This window comes from Orcinus orca, chromosome 6 (assembly GCF_937001465.1).
Source record: "Orcinus orca chromosome 6, mOrcOrc1.1, whole genome shotgun sequence".
Taxonomy (NCBI): Eukaryota; Metazoa; Chordata; class Mammalia; order Artiodactyla; family Delphinidae; genus Orcinus; species Orcinus orca.
Window position 1 is genome coordinate 99,771,558 of NC_064564.1, and position 16,533 is coordinate 99,788,090.

Here is a 16,533-nt window from a genome sequence, read left to right on the forward strand (position 1 = left end):
ACATGTCAATCCCAATCTCCCAATTCATCACACACACCCCACACCCTGCACCGCTTTCCCACTTTGGTGTCCATACGTTTGTTCTCTACATCTGTGTCTCAATTTCTGCCCTGCAAACCAGTTCATCTGTACCATTTTTCTAGGTTCCACATATATGCACATATATCCACATATATGTATGTTAACATACAATATTTGTTTTTCTCTTTCTGACTTACTTCACTCTGTATGACAGACTCTAGATCCATCCACATCTCTACAAATGACCCAATTTCGTTCCTTTTTATCGCTGAGTAATATTCCATTGTATATATGTACCACATCTTCTTTATCCATTCATCTGTCGATGGGCATTTAGGTTGCTTCCATGACCTGGCTATTGTAAATAGTGCTGCAGTGAACATTGGGGTGCATGTGTCTTTTTGAATTATGGTTTTCTCTGGGTATATGCCCAGTAATGGGATTGCTGGATCATATGGTAATTCAAGATTTAGTTTTTTAAGGAACCTCCATACCGTTCTCCATAGTGGCTGTATCAATTTACATTCCCACCAACAGTGCAAGAGGGTTCCCTTTTCTCCACACCCTCTCCAGTATTTGTTGTTTGTAGATTTTCTGACCAGTGTGAGGTGATACCTCATTGTAGTTTTGATTTGCATTTCTCTAATAATTAGTGGTGTTGAGCAGCTTTTCACATGCCTCTTGGCCATCTGTATGTCTTCTTTAGAGAAATGTCTATTTAGGTCTTCCCTCCATTTTTGAATTGCATTTTTTTTTTTGATACTGAGTAGCATGAGCTGTTTATATATTTTGGAGATAAATCCTTTGTCCATTGATTCATTTGCAAATATTTTCTCCCACTCTGAGGGTTGTCTTTTCATCTTGTTTATAGTTTCCTTTGCTGTGCAAAAGCTTTTAAGTTTCATTAGGTCCCACTTGTTTTTGTTTTTATTTCCATTACTCTAGGAGGTGGGTCAAAAAAGATCTTGCTGTGATTTATGTCAAAGAGTGTTCTTCCTATGTTTTCCTCTAAGAGTTTTATAGTATCCAGTCTTACATTTAGGTCTCTAATCTATTTTGAGTTTATTTTTGTGTATGGTGTTAGGGAGTGTTCTAATTTCATTCTTTTAAAATGAAAACTGGTAGCTGTCCAGTTTTCCCAGCACCACTTATTGAAGAGACCGTCTTTTCTCCATTGCATATCCTTACCTCCTTTGTCATAGGTGAGTTGACCATAGGTGTGTGGGTTTATCTCTGGGCCATCTTGTTCCATTGATCTATGTTTCTGTTTTTGTGCCAGTACCATATTGTCTTGATTACTGTAGCTTTGTAGTATAGTCTGAAGTCCAGGAGTCTGATTCCTCCAGCTCCGTTTTTTTCCCTCAAGACTGCTTTGTCTACTTGGGGTCTTTTGTGTCTCCAAACAAATTTTAAGATTTTTTGTTCTAGTTCTGTAAAAAATGCCAGTGGTAGTTTGATAGGGATTGCATTGAATCTGTAGATTGCTTTTGGTAATATAGTCATTTTCACAATATTGATTCTTCCAGTCCAAGAACATGGTATATCTCTCCATCTGTTGGTATCATCTTTAATTTCTTTCATCAGTGTCTTAGAGTTTTCTGCATACAGGTCTTTTGTCTCCCTAGGTAGGTTTATTCCTAGGTATTTTATTCTTTTTGTTGCAATGGTAAATGGGAGTGTTTCCTTAATTTCTCTTGCAGATTTCTCATCTTTAGTGTATAGGAATGCAAGAGATTTCTATGCATTAATTTTGTATCCTGCTACTCTACCAAATTCATTGCTTAGCTCTAGTAGTTTTCTGGTGACATCTTTAGGATTCTCTATGTATAGTATCATGTCATCTGCAAACAGTGACAGTTTTACTTCCTCTTTTCCAATTTGGATTCCTTTTATTTCTTTTTCTTCTCTGATTGCCGTGGCTAGGACTTCCAAAACTATGTTGAATAATAGTGGTGAGAGTGGAAATCCCTGTCTTGTTCCTGATCTTAGAGAAAATGCTTTCAGTTTTTCACCATTGAGAATGATATATTTGCTGTGGGTTTGTCGTATATGGCCTTTATTATGTTGAGGTAGGTTCCCTCTATGCCCACTTTCTGGAGAGTTTTTATCATAAATGGGTGTTGAATTTTGTCAAAAGCTTTTTCTACATCTATTGAGATGATCATATGGTTTTTATTCTTCAATATGTTAATATGGTTTTTCACATTGATTGATTTATGTATATTGAAGAATCCTTGCATCCCTGGGATAAATCCCACTTGATCATGGTGTATGATCCTTTTAATGTGTTGTTGGATTCTGTTTGCTAGTATTTTGTTGAGGATTTTTGCATCTATATGCATCAGTGATATTGGTCTGTAATTTTCTTTTTTTGGAGTATCTTTGTCTGGTTTTGGTATCAGGGTGATGGTTGCCTCGTAGAATGAGTTTGGGAGTGTTCCTTCCTCTACAATTTTTTAGAAGAGTTTGAGAAGGATAGGTGTTAGCTCTTCTCTAAATGTTTGATAGAATTCACCTGTGAAGCCATCTGGTCCTGGACTTTTGTTTGTTGGAAGATTTTTAATCACAGTTTCAATTTCATTACTTGTGATTGGTCTGTTCATATTTTCTATTTCTTCCTGGTTCAGTCTTGGAAAGCTATACCTTTCTAAGAATTTGTCCATTTCTTCCAGGTTGTCCATTTTATTGGCATACAGTTGCTTGTAGTAGTCTCTTAGGATGCTTTGTATTTCTGCGGTGTCTGTTGTAACTTCTCCTTTTTCATTTCTAATTTTATTGATTTGAGTCCTCTCCCTCTTTTTCTTGAAGAGTCTGGCTAAAAGGTTTATCAATTTTGTTTATCTTCTCAAAGAACCAGCTTTTAGTTTTATTGATCCTTGCTATTGTTTTCTTTGTTTCTATTTCATTTATTTCTGCTCTGATCTTTATGATTTCTTTCCTTCTGCTGACTTTGGGTTTTGTTTGTTCTTCTTTCTCTATTTCCTTTAGGTGTAAGATTAGATTGTTTATTTGAGATTTTTCTTGTTTCTTGAGGTAGGCTTGTATAGCTATAAACTTCCCTCTCAGAACTGCTTTTGCTGCATCCCATAGGTTTTGGATCATCGCGTTTTCATTGTCATTTGTCTCTAGGTATTTTTTGATTTCCTCTTTGATTTCTTTGGTGATCTCTTGGCTATTTAGTAATGTATTGTTTAACCTCCATGTGTTTGTGTTTTTTACATTTTCTTCCCTGTAATTCATTTCTAATCTCATAGCATTGTGGTCAGAATAGATGCTTGATATGATTTCAATTTTCTTAAATTTACTGTGGCTTGATTTGTGACCCAAGATGTGATCTATCCTGGAGAATGTTCCATGCGCACTTGAGAAGAAAGTGTGATCTGCTGTTTCTGGATGGAATGTCCTATAAATATCAATTAAATCTATCTGGTCTATTGTGTCATTTAAAGCTTCCATTTCCTTATTTATTTTCATTTTGGATGATCTGTCCATTGGTGTAAGTGAGGTGTTAAAGTCCCCCACTATTATTGTGTTACTGTCAATTTCCTCTTTTAGAGCTGTTAGCAGTTGCCTTATGTATTGAGGTGCTCCTATGTTGGGTGCATATATATTTCTAATTGTTATATCTTCTTCTTGGATTGATCCCTTGATCATTATGTAGTGTCCTTCCTTGTCTCTTGTAACATTCTTTATTTTAAAGCCTATTTTATCTGATATGAGTATTGCTACTCTAGCTTTCTTTTGATTTCCATTGGCATGGAATATCTTTTTCCATCCCCTCACTTTCAGTCTGTATGTGTCCCTAGGTCTGAAGTGGGTCTCTTTTAAACAGCATATATATGGGTCTTGTTTTTGTATCCATTCAGCAAGCCTGTGTCTTTTGGTTGGAGCATTTAATCCATTCACATTTAAGGTTAACTATCGATATGTATGTTCCTATGACCATTTTCTTAATTGTTTTGGGTTTGTTTTTGTAGGTCCTTTTCTTCTCTTGTGTTTCCCACTTAGAGAAGTTCCTTTAGCATTTGTTGTAGAGCTGGTTTAGTGGTGCTGAATTCTCATAGCTTTTGCTTGTCTGTAAAGCTTTTGATTTCTCCATCGAATCTGAATGAGATCCTTGCTGGGTAGAGTATTCTTGGTTGTAGGTTCTTTCCTTTCATCACTTTAAGTATATCATGCCACTCCCTTCTGGCTTGTAGAGTTTCTGCTGAGAAATCAGCTGTTAACCTTATGGGAGTTCCCTTGTATGTTATTTGTCATTTTTCCCTTGCTGCTTTCAATAATTTTTCTTTCTCTGTAACTTTTGCCAGTTTGATTACTATGTGTCTTGGCATGTTTCTCCTTGGGTTTATCCTTTTATCCTGTATGGGACTCGCTGTGCTTCCTGGACTTGGGTGGCTATTTTCTTTCCCATGTTAGGGAAGTTTTCGACTATAATCTCTTCAAGTATTTTCTCGGGTCCTTTCTCTCTCTCTTCTCTTTCTGGGACCCCTATAATGCGAATATTGTTGCATTTAATGTTGTCCCAGAGGTCTCTTAGGCTGTATTCATTTATTTTCATTCTTTTTTCTTTATTCTGTTCCGCAGCAGTGAATTCCACCATTCTGTCTTCCAGGTCACTTATCCTTTCTTCTGCCTCAGTTATTCTGCTATTGACTCCTTCTAGTGTAGTTTTCATTTCAGTTATTGTATTGTTCATCTCTGTTTGTTTGTTCTTTAATCCTTCTAGGTCTTTGTTAAACATTTCTTGCATCTTCTCCATCTTTGCCTCCATTCTTTTTCCGAGGTCCTGGATCATCTTCACTATCATTATTCTGAATTCTTTTTCTGGAAGGTTGCCTATCTCCACTTCATTTAGTTGTTTTTCTGGGGTTTTATCTTGTTCCTTCATCTGGTACATAGCCCTCTGCCTTTTCATCTTGTCTATCTTTCTGTGAATGTGGTTTTTGATCCACAGGCTGCAGCGACAATTGCAATTTAAAATCTGTTTGCTCTCCTCTGAGACAATGTGAGCCTCTCTGGAGTATCCCACTCTTTCCCTGATATTCTACTTGACCTTCCATTCTGACTCTAAGCTAGCTGATGGGTTGTGGAGTCAGGGTTGAAATCTCTCTCTCTTTATCAATTTGTGAAAAGAAATAAAGAAATATGCTAATACCATTTAATTCAGCACTGTCCAGGATGACAAATAAGATATTTGAGACTATATGTGGCAGAGAAGTAACAGCTCTTCATGTGCTAAGGAAAAGAGAAAGGATGTATAACTTGTCTTCCTTTCTTTCTATCCTTTTGTCGTTGTTGTTAACATAAATGCTATTTTTTTACAGTGAAAATTTTAGATAGAACATTCTTTGTTTTTCTGCATTCATTTTTTCCCTTCTATTATTGTAATGCCTGCATTAGTATATCAGTTAATACATATGGCAAAATTGTTGGGATTAAATGCATGGTTACTATATCGATTTCATGCTATAAACATTGTTCCCTACTGTATTTATTCTAATTTATGTATACTTGATAGAAATTTCATTTTTTAACGTGTTATATCTCTTAGGAGTTTTCTCCTATTTAACATGATCCAAAGATACAATTCTGTGAAGGAGGGAATGGCAAATTATTTTAATGCCTTTTATTGTTTTTGTTTCTAGCCTATTCTACTAAGCTCAACAAATTTCCTGTATTTAATATGAACGATGACTTGAATGATCTGTGTACCAGTGCAGTAAGCCCAAATACGACCAAAGCAACACGGTATGCCCTGAATGTGTGGCGATATTGGTGTATGACCAATGGGCTCAAAGATCACACAGACATCACCAAGGTAAGAAACCCTTAAGTTTACTTCTCCTTTTGGTCAACTTCACTGAGCTTCCATGTGCCAGGCACTGTGCTAAGTATTGTGGGGAACACGGAACAGGTACTTTCTGCCTGAGGAAACTTTGAAAGACCATAAAATAGAAAGAAATATGTCCACAGTACAAAACAGAATTTAATACGTGTTCTCGGAATTTATAGATCAGAAATGCCAAAAATATTCAGATGGAGAAATTAATTTCAGTTTGTTGAGACTAGCAAAGGAATTGATATTTAAACTGTATTTTGAGGGAGAGGTAGGGTTTCAACAGAATTGAAGACAACGGTCTTCTAGGCTGAGTCACATAAGGAAGAGTAAAATTTAGAGGGATAGACCCACTTGCCTGCACCAGAGGTTTCATATATGGGAGTAGTGGACTATAAAACTGGATTTTGACAACATCCAGTGAATGTTGGGAAACCATTGAAGTTTTGTTTTGTTTTTGTGTTTGTTTGTAAGGAGAGATTTTATTTGAAGGATTATTGGGGGGGCGGGCAGCAGAGAAGGGACCGTTATAATAAAAACACTCTGACCATAAGATCTGCAAATGTCTTAAGGGTTAGGTGAAAGGGAAACACTGAGTTTTTTTGAACAGGAAGGAACATAAGAAACATAATATTATAGAGCAATTAATTGGAGGTGATGAGCAAAAATGTATTTAGTATTCTTGGTCCTCAATTTCCCCAGTTGTAAAATGAACCCTTAGAATCTCTTCCAACTTGAAATGTTTGAGGGTTGTGAATAGAAGGGAAATTTCTTGGACTTGTAGAGTCAGAACAGAAAGATGTATTTTGATTTGGATATGTTGAGTTTAGATAATAGAGATGTCTACCAGATGGTTATGTCGAATAAGCATTTGGGAAGGTGGGACTTAAAACATGGGGGAAATGTTAAAGCTGGAAGTATAGATTCAAAGATATTGCAAATAGAAGTCATAACTGAAGCGCAAGGGCAGGTGACATCTCCAGGTTTGGGTGATGTGTTTAGGGCACCAACAAGAGATGAAATAGGAAATCCAGGTTTCTACTTCTGGCAGCATGGTGCCCTAGATACTGTGAGGGGCCTTTCTGCTGTACTTGCAGAAAGAAAGGGAGCCATCCACAGGATCAAAACAGGAGCAGTGTGAGCAGTAAGCACGTATGAAAGGCAGGGCTCTTCCTCAGGGCTTATGCTGATAACATCATTAAGAAGGGAAGAGGCAGGGAGCTAAACTGAAGAATCCTTGATTGAGGAGCAGACCCTGAAAGTGTCTAAAGAAGTTCTTGGTCAGCACCCTGGCTCCTTGCAGAGTCATATGCTAATAATCTTTGAAGGGAAACATCCAAAATATAGGTGCTCAGATATTTCACAGATTAAGACCAACTAAATGTGTGCTCATTAAAAAAAAAAAAAATCACTATCCACTTAAGGAAATAAATCACCATGAATGAGAATGAATAGAAACAACAAAGAACAGATTTAGACACCAGGGACTTTAGATAGTAGATTATAGGTTAAGGATGTATGAAATGTTTGTTCAAAGAATGAAAAGAATTATAAAAATGAAAAAGCAACAACATACTAATCAAAATGATCCAGCAGATTAGAAAATAAATTGAAATTTCCACTTGTGGCCATAAGGGAATAGAAGGGTCCAGAATTGCTCTCCTGCTGTAACAACTAGAAAGCTGGGCATAATATATAATGAAATAACTCTTCCTACAGAACAGGCAGCACAGGACTTGATCCCTAAGATGGCTGCTTGACCACCTCTCAGGCTTTCTGCCTGGAGACAATTTTTAAACTGCATTAAAGGGAGGGGAGCCCAAACTGAGCCTGGCAATCTTGCTGAGTTGAGGGGAGACAGAAATCAGAGCTCAGGGCGGCTGAGGACATGAGAACAACTAGAAAGAAGTTATAGCATACATTGAAAAGATAAGACAAATCCAGAATTTAATAATGTAAAATTCACAATTTCTAGCATACAATCAACAGTTACTATACATAGGAAGAAGTGGGAACATATAACCCATGCCCAGGAGAAAAATCAGTTAATTCTTTCACTTCCAACCAATTTGGAGGAGATTTACTCTCCTGCCAGAAACAACCAAAAAACAGACAAATGATATAACTAATGTTTTTCAAGGTATTATATAATACACAAAGAAGGGCAGTGATCTCTGAGATGGGAAACAAGGTGAGCCTTACATGTGCCCCAGCTTGCTGCCTTGAAACAGTCTACAGGGCTGTGGTGCAGGGAGGGAGCATGCAGGAAGAGCCCAGCAGATTTGCTGAGTTGAGGAAATGGAACTGAGTCCAGAGAGACCCAGGTGGCTAGAATTGTCATAACAGAATATTCGAAAGTAGAGAGCTACACAGAAAGAGAACGTGAAAGAACTGAAGCTATTCTGTCTCAAATATTCAGCTGAGTACTGATCAACATCTGCATGTGAGGAAACTACCTGAGGCTGGCCAAAAAAAAAAAAAAAAAATAGATGCCTGAAAGAATCAGAGGTAATAGTACCTGGAGCTCACACAGAACTGGAAACAGTACCTCTTCCCACCAGTCAGACTGGAAAAACCTCAGGATTCGTGGGGTAGAGACTTTAGAAAGGTCTTGCATCAAATGTGGAGAATAATTAGCCACAGACTGAGCTTTGCTCTAACCCTACCCAACAAATCTTAAAAGCAAGACCCAGCTACATGGAAAGGTGCTATATATCACTAATCATCAGGGAAATGCAAATCAAAACCGCAGGGAGCTATCACCTCACATCTGTTAGGATGACTGTTATCAAAAGACAAGAGTTAACTAGTGTTGGTAAGGATGTGGAGAAAAGGGAACTGTTGTGCACTACTGGAGCAGATGTAAAGTGGTGCAGCCACTATAGAAAAAGAGTATGGAGGTTCCTCAAAAAATTAAAAATAGAACTATCATGCGATCCTTTATCTAAAGGAAACGAAAACACTAATTCAAAAGGATATATACACCCCTGTGTTCATTGCAGCATTATTTACAATAGCCAAGACATAAAAGCAACCCAAGTATCCATAGATGGATGAATGGACAGAGAATATGTGGTGTATAGATACAGTGGAATATTATTCAGCCATAAAAAGGAGGAAAATCTTGCTATTTGCAACAACATGGATGGACCTTGAGGGCATTATACTAAATGAAATAAGTCAGACAGAGAAAGACAATTACCATATGATCTCACTTATATGTGGAATCTAAAAACAAAGAACAAAAATCCTCCTAGCTACAAAGAACAGATTGGTGGTCACTAGAGGCTGGGAATGAGCAGTGTTGAAATGGGTGAAGGTGGTCAAAAGGCCTGGGGATGTAATGTGCAGCATGATGGGTATAGTTAATAACACGGTACTGTATATTTGAAAGTTGCTAAGAGAGTAGATCTTAAAAGCTCTCGTTGCAAAAAAAAAATTTTTAACTATGTGTGGTGATGGGTGTTGACTAGATTTATTGTGGTAATCATTTTGCAATATATACAAATATCAAAATATTATGTTATACACCTGAAACTGATATAGTGTCATATGGTAATTATATCTCAATTTTTTTTTAATTAAGAAAAAGCAAGACCCAAAAGGGTCAAACAGTTTTCAAGTAACTTAACTACGTCCCAGAACAAACCTTAAGAATATTTATAGGAATATAAGAATATCCAGAACCCAAGAAATAAAATTCACAATCTCTGGCAACTAAACAAAAATTTCCAGACATGCAAAGGAGCAAGAAAATATCAATATATCACTTAAAGAATGAATCAATCAAAACCAACCCAGAACTGACACAGATTTTAGAATTAGCAGACAAGGACATTAAACCATTATTATGACGAAAATAAACACGTGAAAAGATGCTCATTAGACCGCAGGGAAATGCAAGAGAAAATCACATGAGATTCTACTTCACATTCAGTAGGAAGACTAGGATAAAAAAAAGAAAAACAGATAATAACAAGCGTTGATGAGGATGTGGAGAAATTGGAACCCTCATACATTTCTGGTGGGAATGCAAAATGATGCAACTGCTTTGGAAAGTCTGGAAGTTCCCCAAAAGTTAAACATAGGGTTACTCTCACCCAGCAATTCCATTCATAGGCATATACTCAAGAAAATTTAAGACATATATCTATACAAAAACCTGTACACAAATATTTGTTGTAGCATTATTCACCATAGCCAAAATGTACAAACAACCCAAATGTCCATCATTTGGATGAACAAAACGTGGCATATCCATACAATGGAATATTATTTGTCAGTGAAAAGAAACGAAGTACTGATACATGCTTACAGCATGGCTGAACCTTGAAAGTGTTATACTAAGTAAAATAAGTCAGACACAAAAGAGCAAATATGTATGATTCCATTTATGTAGGGTACCTAGAATAGGCAAGTTCGTAAAGACAGAAAGTATAATAGAGGTTACCAGGGGCTGACGGGGGAAGAAATGTAGTTATGGTATACTGAGTACAGTTTCTGTTTGGAATGATGAAAAAGTTCTGGAAATGAGTAGTGATGATGGTTGCACAACATTGTGAATGTACTTAATGACAATGGATGGTACACTTATAAATGGTTAAGATGGTAAATTTTATATTATGTATATTTTACCACAATAAAAAAGCAAATAAATCTATTAAAATGTAACAATTTCACCTTTATTAATAATAATTTTAAAATTCATCTATTCTCATAGACCCTCATCACCATGTCTTCAGCCCCTAACCTTAACCTTTTCTAGGTCAGAGGATCTTGTCTTCCAGACTTTGTGAAGTCACTATGAAGACAGTTGTCCGTTACTGGGAAACTTTACATTTCCCTGCAGGAATCCATGAAAAGAGCCCCATTTCCGCATAACCTTCATGGCATAGGTAACATATACATCTCAGGTGGTGAAAATGTCTCGATTGTCCAGTTGGGTGTGCCTTATCATCACTTCTAGTTTCACCTGTGTTGTTTGGAGGAATGATGGATGAGGAAGAAGATATATTTCAATCCTCTGTCTCACATGGGCCACTTAAATATTTTTAATGATTAAATTCTTAAGAAAGAGGCCAGTCTCTTAGAGCATTAGCCAGTATTTTTGTTAAAAGAAGGAATTGTGGCATCAGGGACCATAGTCTTAATCTCATTTTTTGGTCTCAGTGCAAGGTATTTTTAGTCTAAGTGTGTCTTTAAAGATAGATATAGCTAGCAGCAAACAAGCTAGGTTACAGCTGTTTATCATTATTTGGCAGCTGGTAAACCTCAAATTTAGTTATTTTTTCAAGGAGGAAAGCAAAGAGTCAAATCAGACTTCAAAATGTCATCTAAGTTAGCAGAGTGTACCCTGCCAGTCTCACACTCTCATCACTCTGTGATCTACTATGTGTGTTCCACATGGTATTTTTTTCTTCATAAGTGTGACCTAATCCTCACTGATACATCTCCCTCAAAGTTGCTGTCTCATTGATCTACATATTCCTTAGCCTCACTCAGAAAATACAGCATCTTGAAGTTCAATACCTGTCTTTCTCAATAAAGTGAAATTTAGTAACTGCAAAAATGAAGTCATTTTTGTTGTCAGCAATGGTTACTTCAAGATTCATTTTTTTTTCCTATTAGAGTACTTGTAGTTCACAAGCATTTTCTCCACTTTCTTCATCCCCTAGTCAAGATTATCACAAAGGGGAGTTTGAGGCATTCCCCAAAGTAATTCTTGGTTTTACTTGTCTAATCCTTTCAGTTGCCAAGGATTGCTACATAGTTCCAGAACTTTGGGATTTGCCAAGCAAGTCAGTCTTCTTATACTGCTCTTTCCCACCTGGAGTCATCTGCCCCATGACAACCTCTTACTTCTCTTTGGTCATTTTCACATCAAGAAAGCCCAGTTTGGGGACTTCCCTGGTGCTCCAGCGGTTAAGACTCTGCGCTCCCAATGCAGGGGGCCCAGCTTCGATCCCTGGTCAGGGAACTAGATCCCACGTGCATGCTGCAACTAAATATCCTGTGTGCTACAACTAAGACCTGGTGCAGCCAATTAAAAAAAAAAAAAAGCCCAATTTTTAATCCATGGTGAATTTGATGTTCAGAGTGGCTCATGAAGGAAAATACTTTCCTGCAATGTCTTCGTAACAATTTAAGACCTCGAGGAATAATTATCAACCAAAACTCAGTCTGAGAAAACTAAGGAGGCAGGCAACATGGGCCAGAATGAACGGTTTCTTGTGTACAAAGAATATACATTTTGTGACTTGACATTTCTTCAGGAATTGCTTTTGCTGTGATTTTTCTTTGAAACTTGTGGTATAGTCAAGGGTTCTCCTTGATTCTTAGGGTTCTGCACCCTAAGTCAGCTTTGGTTCTCCTGACTCCGGGGTTAATTCATTGCTTTAACCCATGTTTATCAGTTCATTGGGTATCTATAATACATTTCAGGCCTTCTGGTAGGGTCTTCAGCATGAAGAACCAGTCATGTATGAGATGTCATTCTTGCATTCAAGAAGCTTTCAGTCCACTTTGAGAGACAGACATATAAATAGATAAAAGGCTGTGCAATATGGAGAGGGCCATAATAAAATTTAAGTTAAGTGCCTTGGGATCCCAGGTGAGAGAGTAACTTTGCTTAGGGAAGCTGGAGAAGCCTTTTATATAGGCAGCAGAATTTGAGCTAGATCTGAAACAAGGAATAGAGGTTTTCCAAATAGAGAAGGTTAGAAGAAAAAACATTCTAGGCAGAGGAAATAGCATATGCAAAGACTTGGAAGCATGAAAGAGCCCTGTGGTTCCTACGAATGTCACAAAGTTCAGTGAAGCTGGAAAACAGAGTATAAAGAGAACAAAAGATTAAGCTAGAGAAATAGGGTGTGTATCAGTTATCTGTGGCTGCATAACAAACCACCCCAAAACTTAGTGGCTTAACAGAACATTCATTTTATTTGCTCATGATGATACGGGGCTTTCTCAGCTAGAAGTGGTTCTTCTACTGGTCTCACTTGGGATACTCATGTGGGTACAGTCATCTGTATATTAGATGGGAGGCAGCTTGTCTCTGAGTCACACGTTCCTGAGGTCTAACTGGGCTTCCTTACATGGCAACATCGTGTACTACGACAATGGAGGCAAACCTGTAAGAACCTGTAAGATGAAAACAGAACCCCTTGAAGCCTAGGTTTGGAATTCACACATTGTTATTTCTACCACATTCTATTGGCCAAATTAATTCATGGCCAGCCTCGATTCCAAGGGTGGGAAAATAGATTCTACTTCCTGATGGGAGGAGCAGCAGAGTCACCTTGCAAAGGGGTGTTAAGAACAGGGAGGGGAGAGATGGTTGTGGCTGTCTTTGCAAACAATCTACCATAGGGTGGAAGCAGATTGTAAAGGCCTGCATACAAGGTAAACAGTTTGGAACTTATCTGAAGGGCAAAAGGAAGCTATCAGAGGTTAGTTGTTTTGTTTTGTTTTGTTTTTAAACACTAAGGTAGTACGATTTTCTGCTCAGCACCCCTTATTTAAGGAACCATTCTTCTCCTACAATCCCCATGGTTATTGCAGAAGCCATTATGTTAGTACAGTGGCCCACCTTTTGGTTGGTTGTTTGGGCCAGTCAGAATCCTTCCTTTAGACTTTTTTTCTACTGAAAGTGAGAGTTGGACTCTTGCCAGTACCTGAAGCTGTAAGATATAACCCTTGGGGAGTGCTAAGTGGCTACATAAAGAAAGCAGCTCTGTACAGAGAAGCAGAGGTGAGAGGTGGAGCCCTGATGGCCTTGAAATCCACTATTTCTGATATCCCTCTTTGCCAAGGCTTTTTCAAGTTTGGTCTCTCTCTTGCAACCACACAAGTCCCAGCTAATACAAAGAGAAGTTAACACCTGCAAGTAGGGAGTTGCAAGTGACAGCATAAAAATCTGAAACCAGATGAGTTTTGGGTGTCATGATTATTGGGAAGTTATGTTAACTGGTTTTTACTGGTATGTAAGAAAACTATTGCTTTTTATATTTTGTATGCAGCTACCCTATTTATTCTTTCTGATGGCTTTTCGACTGAATCTCTTGGAGTTTCCTAGACCAACAATTAGATTATCAGAAAACAATTATGTTTTGTCTTTTTCCTTTCCTATATGCATATATACATACATACGTGTGTGTGTGTGTGTGTGTGTAATTTCTTTTTCTTGTCTTACTTGGTTGGCCAGAATCTTCAGAGCATTGTTGTATAATAGCAATGATACTCATCATTCTCATCCTATTCCTGACTTCATAAAAAAGATTCTAATGTTTTCATCTTGGTGTAATTTTTTTTAACATCTTTATTGGAGTATAATTGCTTTACAATGGTGTGTTAGTTTCTGCTTTATAACAAAGTGAATCAGCTATACATATACGTATATCCCCATATCTCCTCCCGCTTGTGTTTCCCTCCCACCTTCCCTATCCCACCCCTCTAGGTGGACACAAAGCACCGAGATGATCTCCCTGTGCTATGCGGCTGCTTCCCACTAGCTATCTATTTTATATTTGGTAGTAGTGTATATATGTCCATGCCACTCTCTCACTTTGTCCCAGCTTACCCTTCCCCCTCCCCATGTCCTCAAGTCCATTCTCTACATCTGCATCTTTATTCCCGTCCTGACCCTAGGTTCTTCAGAACCATTTTTTTTTAGATTCCATATATATGTGTTAGCATATGGTATTTGTTTTTCTCTTTCTGACTTACTTCACTGTGTATGACAGACTCTAGGTCCATCCGCCTCACTATAAATAACTCAGTTTCGTTCCTTTTTATGGCTGAGTAATATTCCATTGTATATATGTGCCACATCTTCTTTATCCATTCATCTGTCGATGGACACTTAGGTTGCTTCCATGTCCTGGCTATTGTAAATAGAGCTGCAGTGAACACTGTGGTACATGACTCTTTTTGAATTATGGTTTTCTCAGGGTATATGCCCAGTAGTGGGATTGCTGGGTCATATAGTAGTTCTATATTTAGTTCTTTAAGGAACCTCCATACTGTTCTCCATAGTGGCTGTATCAATTTACATTCCCACCAACAGTACAAGAGGGTTCCCTTTTCTCCACACCCTCTCCAGCATTTATTGTTTGTAGATTTTTTGATGATGGTCATTCTGACTGGTGTGAGGTGATACCTCATTGTAGTTTTGATTCATCTTGAGTGTAATTTTTATAGTTCATGTCTGTTAAATACTCTTCGTTATAGTAAGAGGATATTTTTTCTTCCAATCTAAATTTAATTTGCATTTTGAAAATTTGAAGTGGATAGCATATTCTTTCAAATAATTTTTCAGTAATTTTCAGCTTCATATTTTTTCTCCTTAATATATAAATGAGTCAATTATATTGAAGTATTTATTACTATTGAATCATCCTTATACTCTGATAATCCCTACTGGTCTCGATGTAGATTGCTTTCCTGCAGTCCTGAATTTGATAATATAGGCAGCCCTCATTTTGCTGGTACCATGTTAACTGCTACTTGTGCATATCAGAGCCATGCCCTTGCTCGCATGGTTCTAACGTGTGTACATTTTGTTTTACATTGGTGCTGGGCAAAGTGGAAATCACTAGTACTTTACTTAGAGCAGTTTACATTTATATTCATATACTTTGTTGGGGTTTTTTAATCATCTTTATTGGAGTATAATTGCTTTACAATGGTGTGTTAGTTTCTGCTTTATAACAAAGTGAATCAGTTATACATATACATATGTTCCCATATCTCCTCCCTCTTGCGTCTTTGGTATAATATCTACTATATTTGGATTAGAAAAAAAATGAAGAACGCTTATTTTTCCTGTGCTCCAAAACTGTTTACATACAAAAGAAAAGCTGAATCAACTCCATAACGCCATCTCTTTATGAGTGACATACATCTTTGACAGTCATTTCATTCTCTTCTTTTGTTTGGGGCTCTTCAGATCTCTTACCTCTTATTGAACCAACTTTGGTAATTTATATTTTGCTAGAAAATTGTTCAGGTTATTTATATTTTCAAATTAATATGCATAAAGTTTATGATATTCTTTCATATTCTTTATTCATTTTCTGTAGTTATGGTCTTTCTCATTCCTAATATTGTTTATATTATATTTCCTTTCCTCTTCTTTCTCTCTCTTTCTTTCTATCATATTTGCTAGAAGTTTGTCAACTTTATACGTCTTCTCAAAGATTACATGTTTTCATTTTTTATCTATACCAATTTATATCTTTTCCAGTTCATTAATTTGTTTTATTTTTATTGATTCACTCTATTTTTGAATTTGATTTACTTTTTCTAGTCTTTTGTGTTGAATAGTGTTCGCTTATTTTTAATAAAGTTTCTAACAAAGGAGTTTAAGACTGTGGTGTTATTGGAGTATATTTGGCAACACCTCATACATTTTGATATGTAATGTTTTCAGTTGGCCTCATTTTTAATCTATAATTCAGTTTTTATTTTCCTCTTTGACCCAAGGGCTATTAGAAGAATGAGTGTTACCTGTACAGTTTCTACTTTTAAAACATCTCTTATTGAGACTATCTTTTGTCCTAGAATGTGTACTCAACCTAAACTGACTATGAGCAAGGTCTGGTTTTATCTTTATGGCTCCCTCTTGAAAGTAAAGCTTTCTTACCCACCAACCTTCCTCCTCCTGCCATGCCTAA

The 16,533-nt window shown here is 37.0% G+C and overlaps 1 protein-coding gene across 2 annotated transcripts in view; it reads left to right on the forward strand.

The window, feature by feature from the left end:
• The window catches only part of KIAA1958 (KIAA1958 ortholog), a 178,964-nt gene that overhangs the window by 152,518 nt on the left and 9,913 nt on the right, over positions 1–16,533 (forward strand). For both annotated transcript variants that reach the window (XM_033427434.2, XM_004269331.3), the window contains one exon: positions 5,670–5,842. In XM_033427434.2, coding sequence (XP_033283325.1) covers positions 5,670–5,842 — 173 coding nt within the window. The remainder of the gene's footprint in view (positions 1–5,669; positions 5,843–16,533) is intronic.